General features: G+C 46.6%; 1 protein-coding gene across 1 annotated transcript in view; it reads left to right on the plus strand.

Moving 5' to 3' along the window:
• The first annotated feature begins 4,057 nt into the window (after positions 1-4,057).
• The window catches only part of Hacd3 (3-hydroxyacyl-CoA dehydratase 3), a 34,882-nt gene continuing 12,572 nt past the window's right edge, over positions 4,058-26,367 (plus strand). The window contains exons 1-6 of the mRNA XM_021649575.2: positions 4,058-4,318; positions 16,032-16,074; positions 18,520-18,593; positions 19,398-19,562; positions 20,974-21,025; positions 23,875-23,985. Coding sequence (XP_021505250.1) covers positions 4,232-4,318; positions 16,032-16,074; positions 18,520-18,593; positions 19,398-19,562; positions 20,974-21,025; positions 23,875-23,985 — 532 coding nt within the window. The 5' untranslated portion in view covers positions 4,058-4,231. The remainder of the gene's footprint in view (positions 4,319-16,031; positions 16,075-18,519; positions 18,594-19,397; positions 19,563-20,973; positions 21,026-23,874; positions 23,986-26,367) is intronic.

A 26,367-nucleotide genomic window follows, 5' to 3' on the forward strand; every position in this document is an offset into this window, starting at 1 on the left:
TTGGCAATCACATAAGCAACTAAAAGAACCAGAATTCTCAGGTAGGAAGGAGAGAATGTGAGGAAAAGGCCACATGCAAAGCTGGTCTGGCTGGAAGCCCTCAGCTCTGGTGGAAAGAACTCTGATTTCCTTTGAACTGTAATTGATAAGTTGACCTTTCTGGTAAAGCCTGGGTGCAGCGCTTGGCCCCTTGGCAGAGTCAGGAGGTTTTAGGGGTATGATGTGACTGTTCCCCACTAGATGCCTGGGTTAATGCAGACAGCTTTTCTCCCTTAGTGGATTATACAGACAAAGCTGTTTTTGGTTGTAGATAACTGGTTAGATGGTCTGTGCATAGGCGAGGCCCCAAATAGCTGAATTTAGCAGCTCCCTCCACCCCTTCTTTTTTGCTTCAGACAAAGTTTCATGCATCCCAGGCTACTCTCAAATTCCAAAGATGACCTTGAACTCTTGATTCTCTTGCCTTCCAAGTGCTAGGATTACATGTGTGGGTGACTAGGCCTAGGTTATGTGGTTCTGGGGATCCAGCCTAGGGCTTTGTGTATGCTGGGTAAGTGCTCTACCAAATAAGATACATTCCCGTCTTCACAAACTCCTTTTCTAAAAGCCCTTCAAGCATTACAAGAGTCTGTAAAAAGGTGAACATCAGGGCCAGGCACGATCTCTTGCCAACAGCAGAAACTAGGCTTAAGCCCTGGCATAGCCTTCATAGGAGCTTATCTAACTAAACAACAGACCCAGCCTAAGCTATAAAAGATTCTACGTCAAAATATAAAAAGAAATGAGGAAAATGCATCATCTGTGCTATATGCATACAATTAATTACAACACACACGCACACACACACACACAGGCGAACAAAAAACAAAAAGAATGAACCAACTCATAAAGCAATAAATCTTACGCATGTTTATGTTGAATGAAAAAGCCAGAGAGGATTTTTAAAGTTAATGTGCATGGGCGTTTCAAATGCATGTATGTCTTTATGCCTTGGGTGTCCCTGGTGTCCTCACAGATCTGGAACTGGAGTTACAGGTGGTTGTGAGCTGCCATGTGGGTGCTGGGAATAAAACCTGGGTTCTTAGAGCAGCAAGTGCTCTTAACTGCTGAGCCATCTCTTTAGCATTAAAAAGACTTATTTATTTATTCATTTTATTTAATGTGAGGCTGGGGAGATAGTAAAACTCTTGTTGGACAAGCATCAGAATGGGAATTTAGACCATATGATTCTGGGGAGGCAAAAGTATTTAGATCTCTGGGGCTTGCTGGCCAGTCAGCCTAGCCTTCCTGTGACCCCGTCTTGATGGCTGTCATCTGAGTGACACCCAAAGCTGGCCTCTAGCTGTTAGCTGTGCTTCCCTACCTGTACACATGTGTTACCATACACACACACACACACACACACACACACACACACACACACACAGGAAAGGACCTCCCCCCCGAAAAAGGATACAAAAGCATACATACCATGAGGTCCATTTCTGTGACAGTCAAGGTTAAGCCTATAATGGTGGCACACCACTTTAATCCCAGCACTAAGGAGGCAGAGGCAGGCAGATCTTTGTGAGTTCAAGGCCAGCCTGGTCTACAGAGGGAGTTCCAAGATAGTTAAGGCTACACAGAGAAACCCTGCTTTGAAAGAAACAAAGAAGAAAGAAGAAAGAAAGAAGTCAAGATTAGACAAACACTATGGCCATCTAACTCAGGTTAGTTTTATTAGAGGAAGTGAAACCTTGCTGACAAGAGGTTGCCTCTGAGCCAGTGGAAATTTGTCAGCTCTTGATGTGGGTTATAAGTACTCAAGCATATACACATATGAAATCACTGTAAACTGAACATTGAAGATTCCTCATATCTTTGTTTGTTTTTAGAAACAGGGTTTCTTTCTATAATCCTGGCTGTCCTGGAACTGGTTCTGTAGACCAGGGTGGCCTCAAACTCACAGAGATTCACCTACTTCTGACTCCAGAGAGCTGGGATTAAAGATCTGCAGCACCACACCCACCTGATTGATTGCTCACGTAGTACAATGACAACTACCCATAAAGCACTTACTCTGATAAGTTCACCACTTCCAATACCTCATTTTTAAAGTTCAAGGTTGACAGGCTTACTGCTGTCCTTATCTCCTACCTGGCAGATTGCATCAGCAGCCAACTGTTTTGCCAACTACTTTTTTTTTTTTTTTGGCACAGAGAGGTTGCTTTCTGGGCATACATTTTATGACCCTCTAGTTTGATAAACTTTCTTGGCTCCAGAATGTCTGTGGGTTGCAACCAAAGTACTTCTGTAAAGCAAACAAAGACTTTCCTAATCTAATCCTTGCACCTTTTTTGTTTGTGTTTTTGAGACAGGGTTTCTCAGTGTAGCCCTGGCTGTCCTGGACTCAATTTGTAGACCAGGCTGGCCTTGAACTCAGAGATCCTCCTGCCTCTGGCTCCCAGAGTGCTGTGATCACAGTCGTGTGCCACCACACCTGGCTATCCTTGCTCATTTCTACTTCTCACCTTCATTCCTTTCCTCCCTGGCTCACAGAGCCTTCCCCAGCTTGCTTCGCTTTTCTACCTCTGCCCTCCACGTGCTTCCACTGTCCTGCCCATACTGCTCCTTCTGGAAATTCCTCCTCACCTCTCACAGTTTGGCTCTTGGGCTGCCATATCTCATGTCTGGCCATGGTTCTGTTCTGACATTTTGGAGTTCAGCACATCTGCCATGTTAACTTCTCTGTGTTTTGTGTTCTGAACTAAATGCTTCCGGGGGACTCAACTCAGTTGGGAAGAAAGCATTTCTGTGACAACAAATGGAGGGTTGGGGAGATGACAGTTCAGCAGGTAAAATGCTAGTCACAAAAGCATGAGGTCCTGAGCTTAATCCTTAGCAAGGTGATGTGGAGGGAGGGAGGAAACAGGCAGATCATTGGGACTATCCCTGGGCCAATGAGAGACCCCCTCTCAAAAACGTGCAGCATGTAATCCTAGCCCTGGAGCAGGAGGGACAGAAGTTTCCAGGAACCCTCCCCTGGAGAATTTGGAAGGTCTGGGTTGTAAGAGACCCTGTCTGAAAGCAAAGACACGGTGAAAAGAGGTTGTCCTCTGGCCTCCACTTGCACAGGCGCAGACACACACACTCGGAGGAAAATAGCTTCCCGTTCTTGTTGAGGACGCAGGCGAGACGTTCAAGACGTACATAGGTGTTGCTTTTTTGTTTAGTTTTGTTTGTTTTTTGAGACAGGGTTTCTCTGTGTAATAGTCTTGTCTGTCCTGGGCTCGCTTCATAGACCAGGCTGGCCTCGAAATCACAGAGATCCAGCTGCCTCTGCCTGCAGAATGCTGGGGTTAAAGCCGTGCGCCACCGTGCCCAGCTCTTGGTGTTGCTTTTAGTTCAGGCTTTTTTCTTTCTCTTTTTTTTCAGACAGTCTTAACAGGTAGCTCTAGGTGACTTGAAACTCACTAGGTAGACCAGGATCCAGAGATCGGCCTGCTTCTGCTTCCCAAGCGCTGTGATTAAAGGCGCGCAACACACACCACGCTGCTGCTCAACAACAAAACAGCCATTCCTTATGGCTATTTAACCAGTAGAGAAAAAAGTCAGCTCCTTGGCGTCGCTAGCCACGTTCTGAGCGTTCAACAGCAACCTGTGAGTAGTGGCCATCATTCTAGAGAGCACAGAGGACAGTACACCAGTCCTTGCTGACATGGGCTTGCTTTATCAACAGACCCAAGGGTCTTTCTGTCTTTCTGTGGGCGGCTTTGGAGCCCCGGGAGGGAGAGCGCTTTCACTAAACGCTGAGTTCACCCGCAATAACTTGGAAGGGATTCTTGCACACAAGCCTCTTGCTACCCTGATCGGCTCTTTCATTCGTAGATTAGAGCCCTCCACCTCCACGCTCTCGCGCGGGGCCCTCCCTGGTGCGCGGCGGGCGGCAGCGCAGAGCCGGAAAGCCTCTGATCCCAAGGCCGCAGCGGATCACGTGGCGCGGCCCCTCGCCCCCCGCGTCCCGCCCCTGCCCGCTCCCCCGCCCGCTCCCCCGCCCGCCTCGCACCGCCTACCCCCCTTGTCCTCACTGCGCAAGCGCGGGCCGCGAGCGTGGGGCTGCCTGGCGACAGCAGGACTGCGGGCTGCGGAGCGCGGGGGTTTGCGGCCTGCGTCCGGCCAGCTGTAGCGGCGCACAGGCCGAGGTCCCGAGCGCAGCGAGCCGAGCCTCCCCGCTCCCCCGACAGCGCGGGCCATGGAGACTCAGGTGCTGACGCCGCACGTCTACTGGGCTCAGCGACACCGCGAGCTGTATCTGCGCGTGGAGCTGAGTGACGTGCAGGTAAAGGCCGGGCTGCGGGCTGCGCGCGGGATAGGGGCCCTGGTACCCGCCGGTGCCCCGCGCGTGTGCGCTCCTGCAGTGCGCCAGCGGGAGCCGCGAGTGGGGCGCTCGGCCTCCCCCGGGGCTGCAGCTGACGCCGGGGGTTACGCGCGTGGCCCCTCGGCCTCCCCTTTGTTCCTGGCAGGCGTCCCGGGGAGCCGCAGCCGGGTCCTGGAGGCCTGGCCGCGGGCTCCCGGGCTGCCTGAGACCCCTGAGACGCGGGATGAGCTCTATGGGTCTGAGGTGCGGTGTGACAGTGGCCTTCGGGGCCGTGGCTGGACGTCAGCACTGGCCCCTGAGGTCAAGCCGGGGCGGCTCATTGACGTTCTCTAGGCTCGCCGCTGAGCTGGGCGGGGGCAGCCCCCAACCGTTCAGCGATGGAAAGCCACGTTCCCCACCCCCCACCAAGGAAATGATTTCCATCCTTCATCTTAGGCTTCGAGCTGCGTAAAGGAATTATCTTGTTACATTAGGCGTTATTTTCATCTCATTTGCCTATTAATGTGAGCAAACCAAATCCCCGGCAACTTCCGTGTCTCTAACCAGACCATCCAGTATTCTGGCCTTTGTGGAGCAAATGGTTTTGGTCTGGAATGTTCTTTCGACAGTCATCCTACCCCCTAGTCTCCTTGACATCCACCATATTCTAACGTCCTTGGTTCCACTGAACTGTTTCTTGCTCGGAATTAGACACTTAGATGGAGTCATCAATTGAGCTGGCAGAGTCTAGGTACCGGGTGACCGCCTGAGTATAATGTTTGCTTCTGGAATGTAAATCGTTTCCCCTTGTGAATGATGAAGATGGTACTGGCCAGAATGGTTTTGAGTAAGCAGGAACATTGATTGCGTGGAGTGTTATTTGATGTTTTAAGCAAGCCTGAATTATGCTTCACTATAATAGGATAATTTTCTGTGCTGGCTTTCTCTGCTGTGCTACAGATTCTTTGCTAAAATAGAAAAAAATTGATTAATTTTTATATTTTGGAGACAGTCTTGCTGTGTAGCTCTGGCTGGCCTGGAACTCGAGATTCACCAGCCTCTGCCTCCTGAGTGCTGGGGTTAAAGGTGGCATTATCACTCCTAGAGTTACATGTTTGAGATATGTTAACAGTGAGAACTGTGAAGGTGGAGAAAAAAGGTTGAGATTTTCTTTTGGAGAGAAAAGTCCTTTTTAAGAAGTTTTGGGAAGAATAAGTCCCTCACCCCTCATGGAGCTTTTATCTTTTTTGGGACTTCACACCTGCTATTCTGAGGCATAATTAATTTTAAAACAACATGTTAATACAATGTGTAAAATACTACAGATTCACAGAGTCGTACAAGCTCCACTTGCCCAGGGCATAGGCAACTTCCCCAGGGCATTCTGTCAATAAGGAAGTGCAGTAATCATAAAACCGAAAAGATTTGCTCACGAATGTGTCTCTAAAGTTGGGATTTTGGTGTTGAAACAAGTCCCTTGTATTGAAGGAATTCTTTGGCTCTCCTTGATTGGGTTGGCAATGACTTCCAGAAAGGAGAAGGAGGAGGCTTCTTGTCTACCTGCTTGTGGGAGAACTTTCCAGAGAGCCCACCTGTGGCCAAAACCGAGTTCTCGGAAGTTACTCTAGGCCGATTGGGGCAGCAGTGTCTAGTAAGGGGTGTTAAACCTGTGTATAGAACTTGAGCCTTGGTGCTTGGGGAAGAACAAATGGAAGAGGGGCTCACTGTGGCTTAGATGCTGGGGTAAGCAGGCAGTTCTGAAGAAACAGTAAGGAGGAGAGATTAACACAAGTTAAACTGTTGAGAGCTAGTGTTCGCTCTGGCCAAGAGAGGGAGGGCGTCTGTCATATTCTTGGTGGCAGTGTGAGCAGCTATTTGTTTTTATACACAATTATGCATTAGACAATGCCTCAGTTTGGTTTTAACGTCTTCTGAAGTTCTTATTCTCCGAGATAGTAAAATGCTCAATGAGAAAATAGAAAGAGCCTGTTCTAGTTGTGAATTTAGTGACTGTCAAGAGCTGCCTCTGTTTTCTTGTTTAATCTACTCAGGTTCTGTTGAAACAAGTTCTAGCTCAAGGTCTGGCTCAAGGTGAAGCAATCCATTTGCTTTGTACAAGCCGTTTAAGGAGTACTGTCAGTTGCTGGGCTGTAAGGTAGGTTCTCGCTCTCGGGCAGCTCTCCAGCGCTCCTTTGCCTCTGACAGCCTGTCCTGTGGCTGACAGTGAAAACTGATCACTAGTGTGAGGGCTGATCAGCGCTGCCCCTTCCTCCCAGGACATGAGGGGCCACCCAGTTGTCACATCAGACCTGTAGTTGACTGTGTAGCTGCAGAGATGGCCCTGATGAGAAGCCACTGCTGTTGTGTACTGGACTGTGTACAGTAACAACTTCACTAATGGCATTGTTCTTGAGGTGAGCAATAGCAAGAGGCAGCAGGGGGACGGTGACTTCAGAAGGACAGCCTAATGGGCAGGTCTGTTTCAGCCACCACGGCTGTTAGAGCATGTGTTTACTTAGTAAGGATTCAGTTGTATTTGGAGGGAGTACACAGCTAGGTTGAAAGATACCATTTTTGTTAGTGTCTCATAGAAAAAGAAGTCATGCAAGGTGGGAAATTGGGCCTTTTTCCTTCCATTTACCAGCTGGTGACCATGGGGCTGGTGAGATGGCTCAGCGGTTGAGAGCACTGGCTGCTCTTCCAGAGGTTCTGAGTTCAAGTGCCAGCAACTACATGGTGGCTCAGAACCATCTATATGCCCTCTTCTGGCCTGCAGTCATACTAGCTGGTGACTACGGATAATATGAGCCTCATTCTCTTCACCTTCAAATTGTGAATAATAATACCTAATTCACAGGTATTTTGATGTTTGTACTGGGTTTAAAGGTCATTTGTAAGTTCCTCCAAGCATGTGGGGTTATATATGACTTTGATGCTAACTCTTAGACCAGAGATAGACACACAGAGCACTGAAGCAGACCTGTCTACATGTGAACCCTTATCATATGGTCAACATGGCTTTACACATCAATTGGGAAAGGATGAGCCAGTCAGAAAATTGGATTAGGAGAACTGTTAATCCAGATGGCAAAAAGGTAAGATTCCTGCCTGTGTCATTCATAAAAAGCATTTTCAAGTGGGTTAATGACTGAGAAGAGAAGAGAATTGAGGAGACTGGATTAGAAACACAGAGGAACATTGTAAGAATCAAAATGTAAACCCTAAAGCTTGGTGAAGAAGACAAGTTTGAAGAAAGACATTTGGCAAATACTCTGGCAAATGACTAGCATCTTGCCTAAAGAAAAAAAAAAATAAGAAAACAGATGTGTTTTCTAGCAGAAAAAAGAGCAAATAATAAAGAGTGGCCAGGAGCCCTAAAATGATGCTTACCTAATTTCAGTAATAATCAAGGGCTATTGCCGGATGCTATTTTTCATATAAGATTGGGAAGTACAGAAAGTGTCTGACATTACCAGTTGATGCTATGGATATTTGGGAGAGAGACATTAAACATTTTCTTTAGGGGGGAGGGGATGGCTGTGGTGGCACACTCCTTTAATCCCAGAACTTGGGAGGCAGAGGCAGGTGGATTTCTGTGAGTTTGAGGTCAGCCTGGTCCACATAGCAAGTTCGAGGTTAGCCAGGGCTATATAAGAAGACCCTGTTTTAAATTAAGGAAAAAATGATATTACTCTGTGTGTGTGCGTGTGTGTGTGTGTGTGTGTGTGTGTGTGTGTGTGAGAGAGAGAGAGAGAGAGAGAGCTCATTTGTTGAGATCAGGACAGCTTGTAGAGCGAGCTCTCTTCTATCATTTGGGTCTGGGGAATAGAACTTGCATGGTCAGGCTTGGCTAACAGCTTCTCTGCTAACTGAGCTATCATTCTGGCCCAAGAAGAGATATTTTTTCTCGTTTCGCTGGCCTTCAGTGAGTCATTTTTAGTAGAGTCACTGTGAGTATTAATTGGTAATTTTTTTTTTGAGGACAGTTTGGCAGTGTCTGGTTGAGATGTACTTTTAAGTAATTGCAATTGCACCATGTCTGTTCTATTTCCTTTTAAGCCACAGACAAATAGAGCAGAACGCCAGTGAACATTAGTTATGGGTGTTTGTTATGGTTTTCAGTGTTTGTCTAATTGCTTGAAATATTTCACAATAAAATTCAAAAACTAAACTGTTCATAACCACAAAACAAAAATACTCACAAAGCAGCAAACTAATTTATATGAGGCCATTTGAATTGATTCAGATATAAGGCCGTGAACTAGGTGCTTGGTCCCAGCATGTAATATAAAGATTACTTGGGGAAAATTAAGGGAGTGCTGAAATGGTAGAGGACGCTTTAAGTGGAGTGGTCAGGGAAGGCTCCATGGCGGAAGTGACGTTGGTTTATTTTGTTTATTTATTTATTTTTTCAGAGCTGTGGACGGAACCGAGGGCATTGCACTTGTTAGGCCAGCGCTCTACCACTGAGCTAAATCCCCAGCCCCCGGAAGTGAAATGGAAGGATAAAATGAGTTATGCAGGAGGCATGAAGTAGGACTGGGATTATGGCTCAGCGGAAGAATGTTCTTCAAATGCTTGAGAGGCTGTGGGATTGATCCCCTGCATCACACAAAAAAAAGACAGAGTAGCCAAATCTGGGGGTTGAAAAAGGAACCCAGAGCCACAATATTCTCACCCATGAACAGACTTAAAGACAGGCCTGAGGCTTGGAGGGCTCCCAGGGAACAGAAAGAACATTAGTATGTGTGGGGTATTGTAAGGAAAAGAGGGAGAGGATGTTGGAGGCTTTAAAGATGTAGGTCATGTAGAGACTGGTTGCCATGGCAAGGAGCCTGGATTTCATTGTAGAGCACCAGGAACGATTGAGCTTTGAGCAGGATGACTCCTTAGGATTTTATTTTAGAAATTACTTGGACTTGCTGGTGCAGTCAGTGGTAGTGTCTACCATGTGGCAAGAGCCTACGTTTGAGTCCCATCACTTTGGGGCGGGGGGTGGATTCTCTACATCTGCTGTGTGGATTAAAACAGGGCAGATGTGAAATGTGCACAGACTTCCTGCTTTCTTTCTTTTAGACAGGTTGACATGTAGCCCAGGCTGGCTTTGAACTGACTTTAGCTAAGGATGACCTTGAACTTCTTTGCCTCCGGCCTCTACCTCTGGATAGAAGAATTTGAAAGACTTTTTTTCTTCTTTTAAAGACTTATTTTTACCTTATGTGTATGGAGGTCTTGTCTGTGTGTATGTGTACCATGTACCTGCAGTGTCTGTGGTAGCTAGAAGAGGGCATCAGCTCTGACACTGGAGTTCAAACCATTTGTGAGCTACCATGTTGGTGTTGAGAGTCACACCCAGGTCCTCTGGAAGAGCAGCCAGTGCTCATAAACCAATGAGCCGCCCTCCAGCCCCTAGAAGACCAAGGACACTGTTACGATAGTGTGAGTGAGCAATGAGAGGGGTCATCTAGAGATGACAGTGGCGCTGAGACTGAACTAAGGGGGTGTTTGGAGAGAAGTACGTTATCAGAGAGGGAGAAAGGAAAGAACCAGCAACTAGCCATAAGTGTCTAAGCTCAGAGTGTCCAATGGTATTTTACTAAAACACCTAACACTAGAAAAGTTTTAGAACCCAAGTCCAGAGTCCCCCTTTGGACATAACAGTTTGAGACTCAAACAATTTCCAAATATGAGCTAGTAGAGTTCAGGGCAATATTTTATTTCGAAAAGTAGAATTTCATGGTATGTTACACTTAATTGGTTACAAAATGTACCATTATTTTATATATATTTTATACAGAATGGAAAAGGACTGCTATTTAAATTAAGGTACATGCTTGCTTGCTTTCTTTTCTGTTGGTGTAATGTTCTTTTGAAATGTATACACCTTACCCTTGTTCATTCAAATGCTGATTCCTCACCCCACTCTCTGGTTTCAATCCGGACATTGCACTGTGATACTTTTTCTAAGCATCACCTGTCTCAACTTTGTGTAAACATGACAAAATAAAACAACCAGCTACAATGTTGAGCAATAGAGAGGAAGGAGGAGGTGGGAGAGGGGAGGAGCCAGAGGACAGGAAAGAGTGGGAGAGAAGGGAGAAGAGAGCTGGGAGAACAGAGGCAGGAGAGAGATCTTGGAACAACATGGAAAGATGGACTGGACCTAATATTCACTAAAAGCAAGTATAATGTGAGAAATCTAAATGTTAGGAACCTATGGAGGTTTAGGATGGACTATTGCCCAGCATTGTGTTCTAGGTTAATTAAATAAATCTCAGTCTCTGTGTGGTGATTTGGGTATACAGCTGTTTAGGATTAACAGCCGCTTTACCAGAAGATAATTGATAGTAAATTTTAACAGAAAATACAACCCTTTTCTTTCTTTCTTTCTTTCTTTCTTTCTTTCTTTCTTTCTTTCTTTCTTTCTCTCTCTCTCTCTCTCTTTCTTTCTTTCTTCCTTTCTCTCTCTCTCTCTCTCTCTCTCTCTCTTTCTTCCCTCTCTCCCTCCCTCCCTCCGGGTTTCTCTGTGTAGCCTTGGCTGTCCTGGATTTGCATTGTAGACCAGGCTGGTCTTGAACTCACAGTGAGGTGATCTGCTGCCTCTGCCCAGTGTTGGATTACAGGAGTGTGCCACCACGCCCGGCTGGCTTTCTTTTCTTCTCTTTTTTTCTCTCCCTCTCTTCTTTGTTTATTTTTCGGTGTTTTGAAGCAGAATTGGCTACCCTGGAACTCACCCTATAGACCAGGCTGGCTGAACTCACAGAGATCCATTTGCTTCTGCCTCCCAAGTGCTGGAACTAAAGGTGTGCTTGTTATAGGGAGTACTGAAGAGAGAAAGACACCGCAGGGTGAATTCAGGCTCCTCAAATAGGAAGCAGGAAGGTGGAAATTGGGGTGGGGGATCAGCCTCAAGGACTGAACCCAAGCCTTTCTGCAGAGACTTTCTTTATTATTACACAAAAGGCAACTTTAGCAAGTCAATTTCCATATACCACAACTTCTTATCTAGAGGTTGTCTTAAAGAACCATCAACTTAAGCGATTATCAGCCTTTTGAGACTTCCTGGTTTGGCAGGTTGTAAGTTATGCCAAGGTTCTGAGAATCGTTTGAAAGAGCGACCCCATAAAGTCTCAGTTAACAAACACTGGCAAAAGCCTGCTTGCCATCACTCCAGAATTCATGCCAGATACAGCGGTTCTGCTAAAAACCCGCGCCACTTGCACCACTACCACTGCGCACATGCTTTTGTAGACATTGGCGTGTGTGTTTTTTAAATTATTGAGAGAGCTTACTAAAGTGTCCCTCATTGTCTAGTTAGAGGACATCAGAAACACGCCTGCAACCAAACTAGTGGGGCTGATTTCTGTTTCAGTGAGCATCCCTATGGGAAAACGTGTCTCCATAGGAGTCTTTGTTTCTTCTTATTCTTTTTTTTTCAACCTTTATTTATTTTAGATATTTTATGTATACAAGTGCTCTGTCTTCATGTATAACTACACACAGAAGAGAGCATCAGATCCAGTATAGATGGTTGTAAGCCACCATGTGCGTGCTGGGAATTGAACTCAGGACCTCTGGAAGCGCAGCCAGTGCTCTTAACCACTGAGCCATCTCTCCAGCCCTCCTCCCACCCCACCCCCCTTTTTTTGAGACAGAGTTTCTCTATGTAGTCCTGGTTGTCCTGAAACTCTCTCTCTCTGTAGACCAGGCTGGCCTTGAACTCAGAGATCCCCTTGCCTCTGGAGTGCTGGGATTAAAGGCCACTAGGCCTAGCTCAGGCTCAGTAAGCAGGTGATGGGGGGTGAGCTTCTGTTGAGGGAACATCTCCAAGAAGATTGAGCAGAAACCTGTGTGTTAACGCATCCAAGGAGGCTGGAGACCCAGTGGTTGAGAGCACTGGCTGTTAGTATTAGAGAAAAATGCCGTGCACACAACCAGGCTTAAGTCCAGTGAGGTTTATTGGATGGAGATGGAGAGAGAGACGGGTGGGGGGGCCCCGACAGAGAAGAGGGAGGGAAAGCAAGAGAAGGGAAGAGCAAGAGAGCAAGAGGAGGGAGGAGTGGTCACTATGTACCCAGCCCAGATGATGTCATAGGACACAGGTACTGACATAGGATATTGCCAGGACCCTGAAGGTCCCTAAGGGGAGGCCAGTGGAATTGCCTGCACAATATAACACTGGCTGCTTTCGCAGAGGACCAGGTTAAAGCCCCAGTACTGACGTGGCAGCTGCCCTGGTTAGGGTACCACTGCTATGGTGAAACACCATGACAAAAGCCAACTGGGAAGGAGAGAGTTTATTTGGCTTAGAGTTCCACGTTGTAGTCCATCGTTGAAGGAAGCCAGGACAGCTTCTCAGGCTACCTGGACCACCAGCCCAGAGATGGAACCACCCACAATGGGCTGGGCCCTCCCCTATGGATCACTAATGAGAACATGACCTACAGGCTTGTCCATACCTGCCCTTATGGGGGCATTTTCACAATTGAGGTTCCCATTGTTAGGAAACACAACACGGCGTAGGGGTACCATGGGGGGCCCACGCCAAGATGTTTCCCTGAGGAAGTACGCCATGCAACAGATCTAGTATCGGGGATTACTGGGAAGAGCGAGGAGAGAGAGTCTGGAGAAGAGGTGGAGGCAGAGGAGTGGACAGATGAGGGCAGAGGAGAAGGGGGACAGAGGAGAGAAAGGAGGTGCCAACGGCAGTAAGAGGGAGAGAAAGAACACTGGGAAGAGAGAGGGCTAGGGTGTCGGCCAGTCCTTTTATACACAGCATGCACCTGGCGACAGCACCGTTGCTAGGTCCCTGAGAGGAGCCTAGTGGAATTGCCTGTGAGCTCACACCCTCCTGTACATCAAGCTGACATAAAATTGCCAGCTGTGCCTCACAACTGTCTGTAGTGCCAGTTCCAAGGAGTACAATGTCCTCTTTTGGCCTTTGCAGGCACTAGACATGCACAGTATATATACACATACGTGCAGGCAAAACACCCATACACAAACATTTTTAAAAAGAAACCGTGGGGGTGGGGGGAGGAAACCATGCAAAGACTGGGGATACAGCCCAGCACTTTCCAGAGGCAGGCAGATCTCCATGAATTTGAGGCCAGCCTGGTCTTCCAAGATAGCCAGGGCTACATAGACAGACCTTCTCTCAACAACCAAATAAACACATAAATAAAAGCAGCTCCAGCTCCTAGTGTAGCTCCATAGTGTAGCTGGTGTCATTTAAAAACCTTTAGCAAATGTATCAGTTCGTGCAGGGTACCAGGAAGCTAGAACTATTAAAGTTACATGTAACTAGGAACACAGCCCTGCTTAAATGTAAGGTACATGCTCTGAAATAATTACCTCTGAATTTTGAATTTGTTTTTGGCATACACCTTTTAAATTATTTTATATATTTTTGTTTGTTTGTTTGAGAAAGGATTTCTCTGTGTAACCCTGGCTATCCTGGCACTAGCTCTGTAGACCACACTGGTCTCCAGAGAGCTGACTGCCTCTGCCTTCTGAGTGCTGGGGTTGGAGAGGTGCGCCACCACGCCCAGCTGTTTTCATTATTCTTCCTGTATAGGGTTTATGGTGTTTTCTCTGTATGTCTGCACCATAAGCATGCCTGGCTCCTGAGGAGGCCAGAAGAGGGCATTTAATTCCCTGGACCTGGAGTTACAGATGGTTGTAAGTTACCACGTAGGTGGTGGGGATTGAATTAGGGTCCTCTGGAAGAGCAGCTAGTGCTTTAAACCACTGAGCCATTTCTCTAGCCCTGCATGAGCCTTTTTTAGACTGAAAGTTACCCTTCCATGATGGCCAGCGCTGGAGAGGCCGAATGAACCCCACATGCACAGCACTGCTTATTATGGCCGAGTTAGGGTCTGAACTCTCTGGCGCACAACTATACTTAGCCCACGACTTAGTCTGTGATATGGTGTGGTCTATCAGCCTTGCTCAGACAGATCTCTGTCTCAGGAGAGGAGACCAAGCCACCCAAGCCTCTTTTGGTTTCCCACCCAAGAGAACTAGATTATATGGAACACAAGGAAATGCCTAGGTAGAAAACTTCCCTCTAAGGCATTCCAGAACTGTACAGCCTCCCATGATAATATTTACATAGAAAACTATTTGCTGGGCTGGGAAATATAGCTCAGTGGCAAAGCACCCTCCTAGCATGCACAGGGCTCTGAGTTTGGTCTCTAGTACTGTGAAAAACCAAATAAAACAACAAAATGCTTGTTTCTCTTTCTGAGACCCCCCCCCCATTCCAGAAAGACAGCCCTCCCCCGTTTCAGTGGTCAACACGAGAATACAGAGTCATTCTTGCGATACTTAATGAAAGAGGTTAAACATTTGGTCCAGTTTTCCTTCTGGGATAAATCTTTCCTTTTCCTCCTTACCTGTTTTGAAAACACAGTACCAGAAGATGAGGGGCCCAGTTCTCTACACAGCTCCTACAAATGAGTTCTTGGGAGAGGGTCTGAAATTAGGATAGATATTGCTGATCTTGCGTAAATCCAGCAAGTCAAGGCAGGGTCTTCCGTGTGTCCTCAGCATTTGGGGTCCATGTGCTGAGCAGATACTCTGGTTTACTCTGGGATCTTATGCTCCACTGTGGGTTTGCGCCTTCTAATTTCTGAGGACTCTGGAGTAGTTGGGGGAGTAGCTAGGCAAGTACTTGGAAAGCGATAGGTTGTGCCCGGCGCATAACTACGTGCAGCCCTGTTTGGATGAGGTGTGTCCTCCTCTCCCAGCGCTTGTCCAGGTTCTGGCCCTCTGTGAGAAGTCTTTACTTCTACCCAGGAGGTCGTTCACTTGACATCCCTCAAGCTTTCACTTGCCCTTTTTCTTGCTGCCCTTGGCTGTGCACGGAGCATGTAGTGCCCATTGATCTGGCACACCTGCTCTCCAGCCTTCTCTCTGCCTTCCTAGTTCCTTTGGTGAGTGGCAGAACACAGAGTTAAGGGTCAGGCAGAAGAACAGGTGTGCTGATGATGACACCAGGGCCATACCATCTCTTGCAGAGCTGCCTGGAGTTGTCAGTAGGAGTCGGGCTTTTTTTACCTTAGCTGCTGAAGGTGTGCATTAAAGCGTTTTCTGGGGATAGAGGAGAGATTTGGAGAATTTTGAGTCGGATCCTCTTTTTTAGTTGGAAGTTGAGGGAATCTGGAGCCTGAGGCTGTTGGACACGGTGCTCTTGTTGACTGTGTTGTGAGTCCAGCCCTGTTGTAATTCTTGTCTTCTTCGTTTTGGTGAGGGGCTGTCACCTTGGTGAAGGTGCTCCCAACTGTGTTCCCATTGTGCTTGTCCTCTTTTCAACTCAGTAACCCTTAACTGCCTGTCCATTCCCACAGTCTTGTTCCTTGCTGTGTTCTCACAGGAAGTGACTCATCTGTTCCACCTCAGAGATCTGTCTGTTCCCACCCACCTCACATAACCCCTTGCCTGCCTAGCCATCATCATAAAGAGTGTTCCACAGCCTAATGGCTATGCAGAGTTAGAGCAGTTTAGAGCCCTTGGAGGAGGCTGAGTCAGCAGTCAGCGAGGCATAGAAACCTGCAGAGAGGTGACCCCTCAGTCTTAGCGGGAGGCACAGGGTCAGGGGTCGGTCTCCAGGAGGAGGAGGGCAGCAAGCTTCTGCTTTATTGTAATTTCTCCACATTAAAATGTCTCTTGTGTCCCTGGTCTCTTTTCGCAGAATCCTGCCATCAGCATCACGGAAAATGTGCTCCATTTCAAAGGTCAGTATCTGGGCAGATGTTGGAAGCCCTCTGCATAGAGCAGAAGGCGTGATGGCAGTTTCTCTTTTAATGAAAAAAAAATCAAAGTAATTATTCTATTATCTCTCCATCTATCAAAATAATTATTATCTATCTATCTATCTATCTATCTATCTATCTATCTGGTATATCTATCCATCCATCCATCTGTCTATCAGTCTGTCTATCATCTATTTTGTTTTTGAAACAGGCTCTCAGTGTACTTTGATCTCAGCACTCAGGCAGAGGTGGGCAGATCTCTTTGAGTTTAACCAAAGACCCACCTTCCTCTGCCTCTTGAGTGCTGAGATAAAAGGCATGCGCCACACCACCCAGCCATATTTATATTTTTTAAAAACTGTGTGTGTGTGTGTGTGTGTGTGTGTGTGTGTGTGTGTTTGACCACAAAGGTCAGACAAGTGTGTCAGAGTCTTTGGAGCACCTAGATGGCTCCGTATATAGTCAAGTTTTCCCACATATCAGTGGCTATTTGCACGTTATCCGAGCTGAAATAGAACCACTGACAGAGTGCACAGACATACACATAGACAAACACTTATACACATAAAATAAGTATTTAAACATTCAATTTCTTAAGGGAGAAAAAACAGTTATACTGGAGACAAAGAAACAATGTGTCGCATGTGTTCTGCCACTGAACTATATCCTCAGCCCAGTGGAACATGTCTTTTCTTCAAAGTTTTCTTGAGACACGGTCTTGCTCTGTAGTCCAGGACTGTGCTGAACTCTATGCTCTGTCCCAGCCTGTAAGGGCTGGGCTGTAGGCCTCTGTCCTCCACAGCCCGGTGAAATTTCACTGAGACTTTGCTGTTCTGATGGTCTCCGATTCTAAGGATCTAGGTCATGTTTTCTCTGTGGCTTCCTGCTGTGCTCAAGACACTGAGCCAATGTTGACAGGTCAGTGGATGGGTCTCCTTACTTTCTTTCCATTCTAGGTTTCCCGGGTTATTGTCTTTTATTTTATTTTTTTATGGCCTCTCAAGTAGCCCAGGCTGGCTTCAGACTTGCCTTGTAGCTGAGGCTGCCCTTGAACATCTGATCCTCCTTCTGCCTCTCCAGTGATGACTGCATGTGTGAGCCACCATGCCTAGCTTCCTGGGGTTAATGGAAAGTGGAGCTTACATTTTACCTGCAGTTCCATCCACCTATTATACTGCAGTGAAAGAATAGTCTGGCTTTGTTCTGTTTTTCAAGATAGAATGTGGTGGTCGTAGTGCAGGCTTTGGGGATCAGCCTGTGAGCTGTTCTACCTTAAGGAATGTATAGTTTTAGTGTGTAATAGTCTCTCAGAGCAAATATTAGGCATGTTGTACTAAAATGGCCAGAGGTGGGAGGAGAAACCCGGAGAGAACCAAGTGAAAAGCAGCAGAGAGTAGAAGGGGGCGCCCTGCGGTAGCTGCTGGGGCTAGTGGTCCCTGGAGCTTGGGCAAAGAGCCATGTCATGATTCTGGGATGGAGTGGCCACCTCAGGGGTTGTTACCTCAGCTCTGTTCATCCTCTGCCCTGTTGCATTTGTGACTGCTAAAGGACAGGTTGGCTTGTGCCTTCATTCTGTGTCTGTAGTTGGAAGGTTTAAGGTTAGAGCCATCTTTGAGATATTTCAGGATTTTTGTCTCTCCCCACATCTCTCTGTGTCTCCCTCCCCCTCTGCTTCCCCCTGCGTTTCATATTTTCCTCCTCCCACCACCCTTGTCTCTGCATTGGGACTTGAACCCAGGGCCTGGTGCATGCTGTCAGATACTCATGGAGTGCTGAGACACACCCCAGTCCTGCCACCTGTCTTAACCCAGTCAGGATGCCATAGACATCTTTTTTTTTTTTTTCTGCCCAGGATTTAGAATCAAAGAAAATGGGAAAGTTAATCTCTGAGCCCACCCTTGGGCATTCCATGTTCTTGTTCTTCATCTTCTTGTTCTTTTTCTTCTCCTCCTTTTCTCCTTCGTTCCTTTCTTCCTTCTTTCTCTTCTTCTTCTTCCTTTGTTCTTCATCTTCTTTTCACTATTATTGTACTAGGTACTTATTATGCAGGCTGTATTAAGGTATCAAAAATAGTCCAGAACAGTCCAATAAACAGAGCGTTTAGGCTGGCCACCTGTAACTCGAGTACTCTGGGAGGCAGAGGCAGGTGGATCTCTGTAAGTTCGAGGCCAGCCTGGTCTACAAAGTGAGTGCAGGACAGCCAGTGCTACACAGAGAAAGCCTGTCTCAGGAAAATAAATAAATAACTGAGAGAGTTCAAGTTTGCCCACAGTTTGGCTCATCCGGCTGTTGAGTAGCTCTTCCTTGAGCTCCCACACTTTTGATGGGAACCGTTAACTTTTGCCTTCTTTTCCAAAACACTGTAGCAGGCTGTTTTTTGGGTGGCCTTGCTCAAATTCACAAAAATCCACATTCTTTTTCTTGCAGCTCAGGGTCATGGGGCCAAAGGAGACAATGTCTATGAATTTCACCTGGAGTTCTTGGACCTTGTGAAGCCAGAGGTATGTTCTCTGCTTTCTCATTACATTTCCATTTCAGGAAGAGCACACTAGCAGTTAAGTGATGTGAAGGGTAGGAACTGAAGATGAGGAGCAGAGGGAGTGACACTGTTCTGTTTGGAGCAGAGCCCTGTTTTTAGCTGCAGAAAGATGGGAATGCTGGAGAGCCAGAGCTGCAACCAGGCTTGGCCACTATTTGCAGTGTGAACTTCCATTTTTTCTCATGTGTTAGATGAGGGCTCTTATGAAGTCTCTAGATCCATTCCAGTTCTGGTATTCTCTTATTTTAGTGATGGCAGAGGAGAGTAGGGTGACAGATGGTTGACACTCTCACCATGAGGATTTCATGAGATTCAGTCACTGTGGCAGTAAGGATCATAGGAAGCAGAAAGGATGAAGAGAGCTGGTCTTGAAAAAAGATGCTGGGAGTATAGAAATAGCTGTCTCTTAGCCTCAGGAAGCTGATGATTCGATTCATACTGCTTGCTTGGGGGCTTGAGTTCACGAATCTCCATGTGGAGGGTCTTGCTCTGAGGTAGCTTGAATAGTCAGCTCTGGTGTAGGGCTGAGAACATAGGCTTGTGATGGAGGCAGAGTGAAAAGCCAGAGCAGAATCAGAGAAGGACACTGCTCTTCTTACGAGCGGTTCTTTCCAATAGCCCCTGCTCTAGAATGTTTTCCATGGATCGTGCCTTGCAGAAGAAGAGAAACACCAGGAAGAAGCAGACAGCACAGCTTCTCTGTGGAGTGACACCAGCATAGTGGAGTCAGAGGTCAGAGGGCTCACACTCTCGCTTTCTCTCCTAGCCAGTGTACCGTCTGACTCAGAGGCAGGTGAATATCACAGTCCAGAAGAAGGTGAGTCAGTGGTGGGAGCGGCTCACCAAGCAGGAGAAGCGGCCGCTGTTTTTGGCCCCTGACTTTGACCGCTGGCTGGATGAATCTGACGCGGAAATGGAGCTGAGAGCGAAGGTGAGTGGGCATGCTAAGCCCTCATTGCTGCAGATGGAAATCCCGAGGGTTTGATAGAATGGGACACATTGCACACTGACTTGGAGGCCTGGCACCGCGAGTATAGGGCACTCAACATGTAAATGTGGTCGGCTCCTTCACTTGGGGCTCACAAGATGTTTACCTCAGGGCCAGGCTAAGGTGATGGATTGTGGTGGGGGAAGGGGATGTACCATTCTTATCACATGTCAAAGATACAGAGTCAAAAGCCAGAGCACTGTTGACACTAACCTTGGGACTGCTGGCCAAGGCAGTGTTTGTCGGGGTCCTCTCCCTGTTCCTCACTGCACTGTTGGGAAGGAAGTCATTGCCTTTTGTTTCCATATCATTTTTTTTTTTTTATGTTTCCTATATGAGAAATTCACCTGTTCTCTCCCATTTCTTTATTCAGCCATTTCCATTATTTATTTTATGCTTAGGATTATAATCTAACACTGTTTTTGTTGCTCTCACCATCCCAGCTGTGGCCATGGGTCGCTCTTTCACTTGGCCTAGTATACCTTCCAAAAAGCTTAACCATTGTAGGATATTTTTTTCTTTTCTCCTCGCCCTTTCTTCCTTTTGTTAACTCTATAATCTACGCTAGGTATAGCTTCTGTATCTTTATATTCTTTGCTTCAGTCCTGGAGGAATCATTTCTCTAAGGAGCTTTTTTTTGTTTTTTGTTTTTTCATTTCATTTTATGTGTGTTGGTATTTTGTCTGCATTTAGGTCTGTGTCCACAGAGGCCAGAAGAGGGTGTCAGATTCCCTGGAACTGGAGTTAGAGATGGTTTCAAGTCACCGTGTGGGTGCTGGGAATTGAATCCAGGTTCTCTGGAAGAGCAGCCAGTGCTCTTAACCACTGAACCAGCTCTCCAGCCCAAGCTGTCTTATTTTTGCAGAATGATATTAGCAGCCACATCAGCTGACAGTGAAGAAATACAGATTTGCATACACCACATACAGATATTTACAAATACAACTATATGTGTCTGTTTGTATAGTAAGCTAAACATAAGTTTACACTGACGTTGGACATGATCTTAGCTCTGGGAAAAAGAAACATAAAGTGGAAATGTAAAGTCTGAAATGGCACTTCCTAGCTTCAGCTGTCCCTCCATGGGGCACTGTAGCAAGTCTGCAGAGGGTGTCCTTCAGAGCTGTAGGAGTCCAAGACTGCCCCGGCAGTCTGGAAACAACCTGATTAGCCACTGGATGAGTAAGTGTCCCACGCTCGCTCAGTGCTCACGCTGGGACAGTCTCCTCAGCCGAGCACCCACCACACTGGGAAGTGGTGCCTGACAGAGTCAGCTCATGTTCCCAGCACCTGGGCTTTGTAGCATCTGGGAAATCTAACTTGTATTCTTGGAAAATTTCTGTCTAAATTCTAGGAGGAAGAACGCCTAAATAAACTCAGACTAGAAAATGAAGGCTCCCCTGAAAGTAAGTGGCTGAGGTGGAACGGTTAACCTGCGATGGAGTTGGGGTGGGCGGATGTGGCATGGCATGAGAGTGGGCAGCTTCACCCCATGAGTTTAGTCTGGCTTCTAAGCTGTGCACACCATAAGAAAGCCTGACCTTTAAGGGTGTTTCTTGCCCGTTTGGGGCCACCCTGTCTGAATAAACCAAGGCTAATGTAGCAGAGAAGAAAAGTCTGTCTTCTGGACAGACTCAGGGTAGAAGGCACTACACCTGTCTAGGCAAATGGAAATGTGCATGAAATAAGGCCACGCTCCTTCAGCCTGGTGTCTTCTCCCCCCTGAAGTCTGAGGGCTGTGCCATAAATGCCTGTGGTTATCAGCTCCTGAGGTAGGAAGTGGTCTGCATGTGTTCTGTGCACTGTGTGCATGTGGGGTCCTTGGGGAGGCCAGAAGACAGTGCAGTAGCTCCTGAAACTGGAGTTACAGCCAGCTGTGAGCTGTGGCGATGTGGGTGCTGGGAACCAAACCAGGGTCCTCTGCCAGAGCAGCAAGTGCTCCTGACCACTGAGCTGGCTCTCTAGCTCCTATGCAGGGTTTTAATTTTTATTTTACTTACTCTTTTTTTGAGACAAGGTCTCTTGGCTGGCCTGCAATTAAATAGGCAGATCAGGCTAGTCTCCAACATGCAGAGATTGACCTGCCTCTGCCTCCCGAGAGCTGGGATTAAAGGCATATGACGCCCTGCCCAGCTATTCAGAATTTTAGAAAAATTTCATTTTATTTAACCAAATGTTTATGAAAAAGAAGGTCTGTAAGTAAACATGTAATGCTCATGGCGATGGTGGGTACGTCCATCACCTGTTCCACGCACTGCCTGGAAAGCACCAGCGCAGCTCTGGGTCTGCAGCTGGGTGAGTTAATTGTGGGCACTGTCCTCAAGAGCTGATGTCTAGTGGCAGGCTCATGCAGGTCTTGGGAAAATTCCACGTGAACGACAGAAGGAGATGAGGCTCACTCCTCACCCTGAGTCAGACCTTTGCAAGGGCTTTATTTGGCGCACCACAGGAAGGAGGGAGGCAGCTCTACAGAGGTGCTTTCCGGATTTTCTTCTCTGGCACCTCAGTAGTTCCCAGAATGTCCTGCAGGAAGCTCCACTGGAGCTGACACAGAGCTTATGTTTATACATTAAGGTACTGAGTGTGCATGTATGTGTGTGTTGTGTTTTAAGTGAGCTTTAAAAAAAGACTTGAGTGGCTACTAATTTAGAGAAATAGACTTAAAGGAGTAAAAACATAGTCTCTAAAGAGGACTAGTGGAGGCAAAGACCAATGTGAGAAGCCACCTTGATGAAGATGCTTCCCTGTAGGAATCTGAATTCAGCCTCCGGAACCCACATAAAGGTGGAAGGAGAGAACTGACATCACAGAGTTGTCCTCTGACCTCCACACATGGACCACAGCGCATGTGCCCACCAAATAGTAATAATAATAGTCATAGTTTTATTTTTGATGTTTAAGACAAGGCCTCACAAAGTAGTCTTTGGCTGGCCTGGAACTCTAGACCAGGCTGGCCTCAAACTCACAGTTATCCTCCTGCCTCTCCCTCTAAAGTGCCTCCAACATTACTGGCCCAGTGATTAAATTGTTGGGGTTTTTTTGTTTGTAATTTTTTGGTTTTCAAGACAGGGTTTTTCTGTGTAGCCTTGGCTGTTCTGGACTCACTTAGTAGACAACGCTGGCCTCAAACTCACAGAGATCTGCCTGCCTCTGCTGGGATAACAGGCGTGTGCTACCACACTATAAAATTGTGTTTTTTAGACCACTTTTGATATTTACGTTAACTTTTTTTAAATAGATTTTTAGAATGCTAGACAAGGCTTTAACTGTTTTTTCAAGATTCACAGTTTCCTGATGATAGGGCCAGGACGTATGCATTTTTGTATCATGAAGAAGTTTGATTAAGTGTGTTACATCTGGTATCTTTGGGCCTGTGGGACAGGCTGTGTTTTGTTTGATCACACTTTTAAATGTGGTGCTTTGGACACCAGCCAAGTGTTATGAGAAGGCTGATGACACAGTTGGCCTGGAGCAACAAAAGCTGAGCACCTCCTCTCTGCCGAGACCTGTCCTTTCTGTTCTCTCTCTCCCCGTCTTTTGTGAGGAGGCTGTAGGCCTTCACACCCTCCTCCGTCAGTAGAATGAGTGTCCACATCTTCCTGCCACCGGCTGCGTCCTCGTCCTGCACATCTCTAAAGGCACAGCTCAGATCCCAGCTCATCCAGTCCTGCCTAATGCCTTTTCCGCCAGCTTAATGTCTTTCTTTAGAAGACATTCTTTGTCTCCGTCTGGCTTGTGCTGTGGCTTTCCAACCCACCGTAAGAGAGTGCTGTGCTAGAGACGGTGCTGTGCTTTCACTGTCTTCGCGTCCCCGTTAAGCCCTTCATGCTGTCTGGCACACTATGTTCAGCCAGGACTGGCTATTTGAATAATCGTTTTTTCATTTATTGTTTCTACTATCTAAGCTAGTTTGACTTGCATGATCTTAAATTTTTTTTTTTTTTTTTCAGAGAAGAGCAGTCAATCTGTAGATTACGTTAACTAAACCAAGAGCTGAAGGGAACTTTATTTCCCTACATGTATTGCCAGGGATGGAGTTCTTCTCCTGAGCAGGTCAAGGCTATGAACAGAGGCTGGTGAATGCACATACTGCCAGGCAGTGTTCCACATATTTTCTTTATGGGATCCCAGGCCAGGAAGATACGGGCTCCATATTTGTGTGGGAGCTCAGGGTAAAGAAAGGGTGGAGCTGTCCAGTCCCAGGGCTTCTCCCTGGTGTTGTGTTCCGTGGCTCACTGTCTGCTTTGCTCTGCAGCTCTGACAAGCCTGAAGAAAGGGTACCTGTTCATGTATAACCTGGTACAGCTCCTCGGCTTCTCCTGGATCTTTGTCAACCTGACAGTGCGGTTCTTTATCTTGGGAAAAGGTAAGTATGATTTCAGGGCAGCTGAGGTAGCTTTCTCTGCCTCTGACAGGAGCAGGTAGCCTGCCCTCCTTGCCCTTCCCTGTGCTTCCACAGCACATTTCCCAGCCCCTGGGGGAGCAGGCCGACTGCAGCAGGCCTGGAGACAGCACTTCTGCACATGTGGCATTAAGTTAGAAGCTCCCAAGGTGTTGTCATCAGTGAGGAATTTCAGTGAAATGTTCCCTAGGGTGCTGTTGTGAAGCATATAGAAAGGCTAACAACAGCACAAATTAATGTATAAATTGTTTTTTCCTGTTTGATCGTAGCCATACCAAACCAGCTTGCAAACCAGTACACACAAAGATTAGAGAGAGTACAGTTTTCCAATAATTTGAATATAGATCATTTGAAAATTTCTTTTGCAAAGTAGGTATGGAGAAAATGTAATAGAAAATATAAACTGTTTGAAAAGAAAAATGAATTGTTGAGAGTATCCTACTGTTCAGCCCTGGGGTTTACAGTTTGTGGCAGCTGAGCTGTTTAGCTGGGAGTCTGTTGAAAGAGGAGGAACCATGTGTTGTTTTTCCACCGCGACACTGGACTTTGCAATAGCACAGTGGCAGGCTAGGAAAGCCACTGTGGGCATCGGCCCGCATGTGACCAGAGGCCTCCATGATCACATGAGAGAATGGGGGTGTTTCCTGTGCGGCCCCCCAGGTCGTTCTTTTTCTAGTGTGGCTTTGTCAGAAGCCCCATGGAAGGAAAACAGGGACCTCCAGGTACATGAAAGCTTGCCTCGTTCAGCCTGAGGTGATGGGAGAATTCTGAGTGTTATAGGGCTGGCAATATGGCTCAGAGGGCGGGGTGCTTGCTGCCAAGCCTGAAAATCTAGCTCCAGTACCCACATGGTAAGAGAACCAGCCCAGAAATTGTCCTCTGACAGGCAGACACACACACATGCTTGCCAAATGTCATAAAGCATCTTAAGACAACTGGCCATGAAGTGATCCAGTCAGAAAGCTGTCAAGTCACCGGGTGCGGTAGAATAGGCCTGTTGACTCAGTGGTGATCAGTGGTGAATTTTCAACTGTAATTTGCTTTTCTATGGACCCTTTTAACTGAGGATTTAGATTACAAATATATGGATAATGGTTGTATCTGCCTGTGGCTTTCTTCTGTTTCTTTTTTTTTTCTTTCTTCCTTCCTTTCTTTCTTTCTTTCTTTCTTTCTTTCTTTCTTTCTTTCTCTCTCTCTCTCTCTCTTTCTCTCTTTCTCTCTCTCTCTTTCTTTCTCTCTCTCTTTCAGGGTTTGGTTTTGGTTTCTTTGAGGGCATGTGGAGATGCTTGTCACTGTTGTAGTGGTTCAGGGTGCCGCTTGTGTTCAGTAGGTGGGGTCTGGGAGCCCCCACCTTCTGCAATACACAGACAGAGGATGGTCCTGCCTGGGATGTCTAGTGGTGCCTAGTTGAGAAGTACTGAAGCAAGACGCGATGCAGCCTGTCTAGACAGGACTAGTGTGAAGACAGGGAATGATGTGGCCTCTCAGAGTGCTGCCCAGGTGTGGGCCTCAGGTGAGCACGAGTGGCCATCGTGAATTTTTATCAAGTAATTTGCCCAAACGTTCTGTACTTTTCGATATTTAGACCATTTGTACAGTAATGCCCTTGGAAATGTTTCAGAGGACAGCCTTGTATTAAGAAGGCCTTTTTAGTTAGGATAGATTCTCAAAATTCTAAGAAGGCTTTTGAAATCTGATTTTAAGGATTTTATTTTTAGGGGCTAGATAAATGACTCGGTGGTTAAGAACACTGGCTGTTCCAGAGGACTTGGGTTTGAGTCCCAGCAATCACATGGTACAAATGTCTATAAGTCCAGTTCAGGTGGTTAGATGCCTCCTCTGGTCTCCCATGGTACCAGGCATAAAGTATTGCATAGACATACATGCAGGCCAAATACCAACCACATTAAAAAATAGTAACAATAATAATAATAATCAACATTTAAAAATCTTAAAAGTTTACTTGCAGCTCTGTGCAGTGGAATATCGTTGCCCTTGGAGACCAGAAGAGGGCGTTGATGGAGTTGTGGGCTACCAGACGTGGGTGCTGGGTGTCAAACTCGGGTCCGCTCCAAGAGCAGCATGTGCATCTAACCGCTGAGATATCTCTACAGCCTTCCTGAAGTCTAATTTTAGTCAATACTTTTATCTCTGCATCTATGTGTAATTGAAATGTTTTTTTTTTTAAATATAAGAAACTTTAAAAAATTTTATTTATTATTTATACAGTATTCTGCCTGCCTGTGTGCCTGCAGGGCAGAAGAGGGCACGATATTTCATTATAGATAGTTGTGAGTTACCATGTGGTTGCTAGGAATTGAACTCAGGACCTTTGGAAGAACAGCC

The sequence above is a fragment of the Meriones unguiculatus genome, chromosome 6 (genome assembly GCF_030254825.1).
Source record: "Meriones unguiculatus strain TT.TT164.6M chromosome 6, Bangor_MerUng_6.1, whole genome shotgun sequence".
NCBI classification, from domain to species: Eukaryota; Metazoa; Chordata; class Mammalia; order Rodentia; family Muridae; genus Meriones; species Meriones unguiculatus.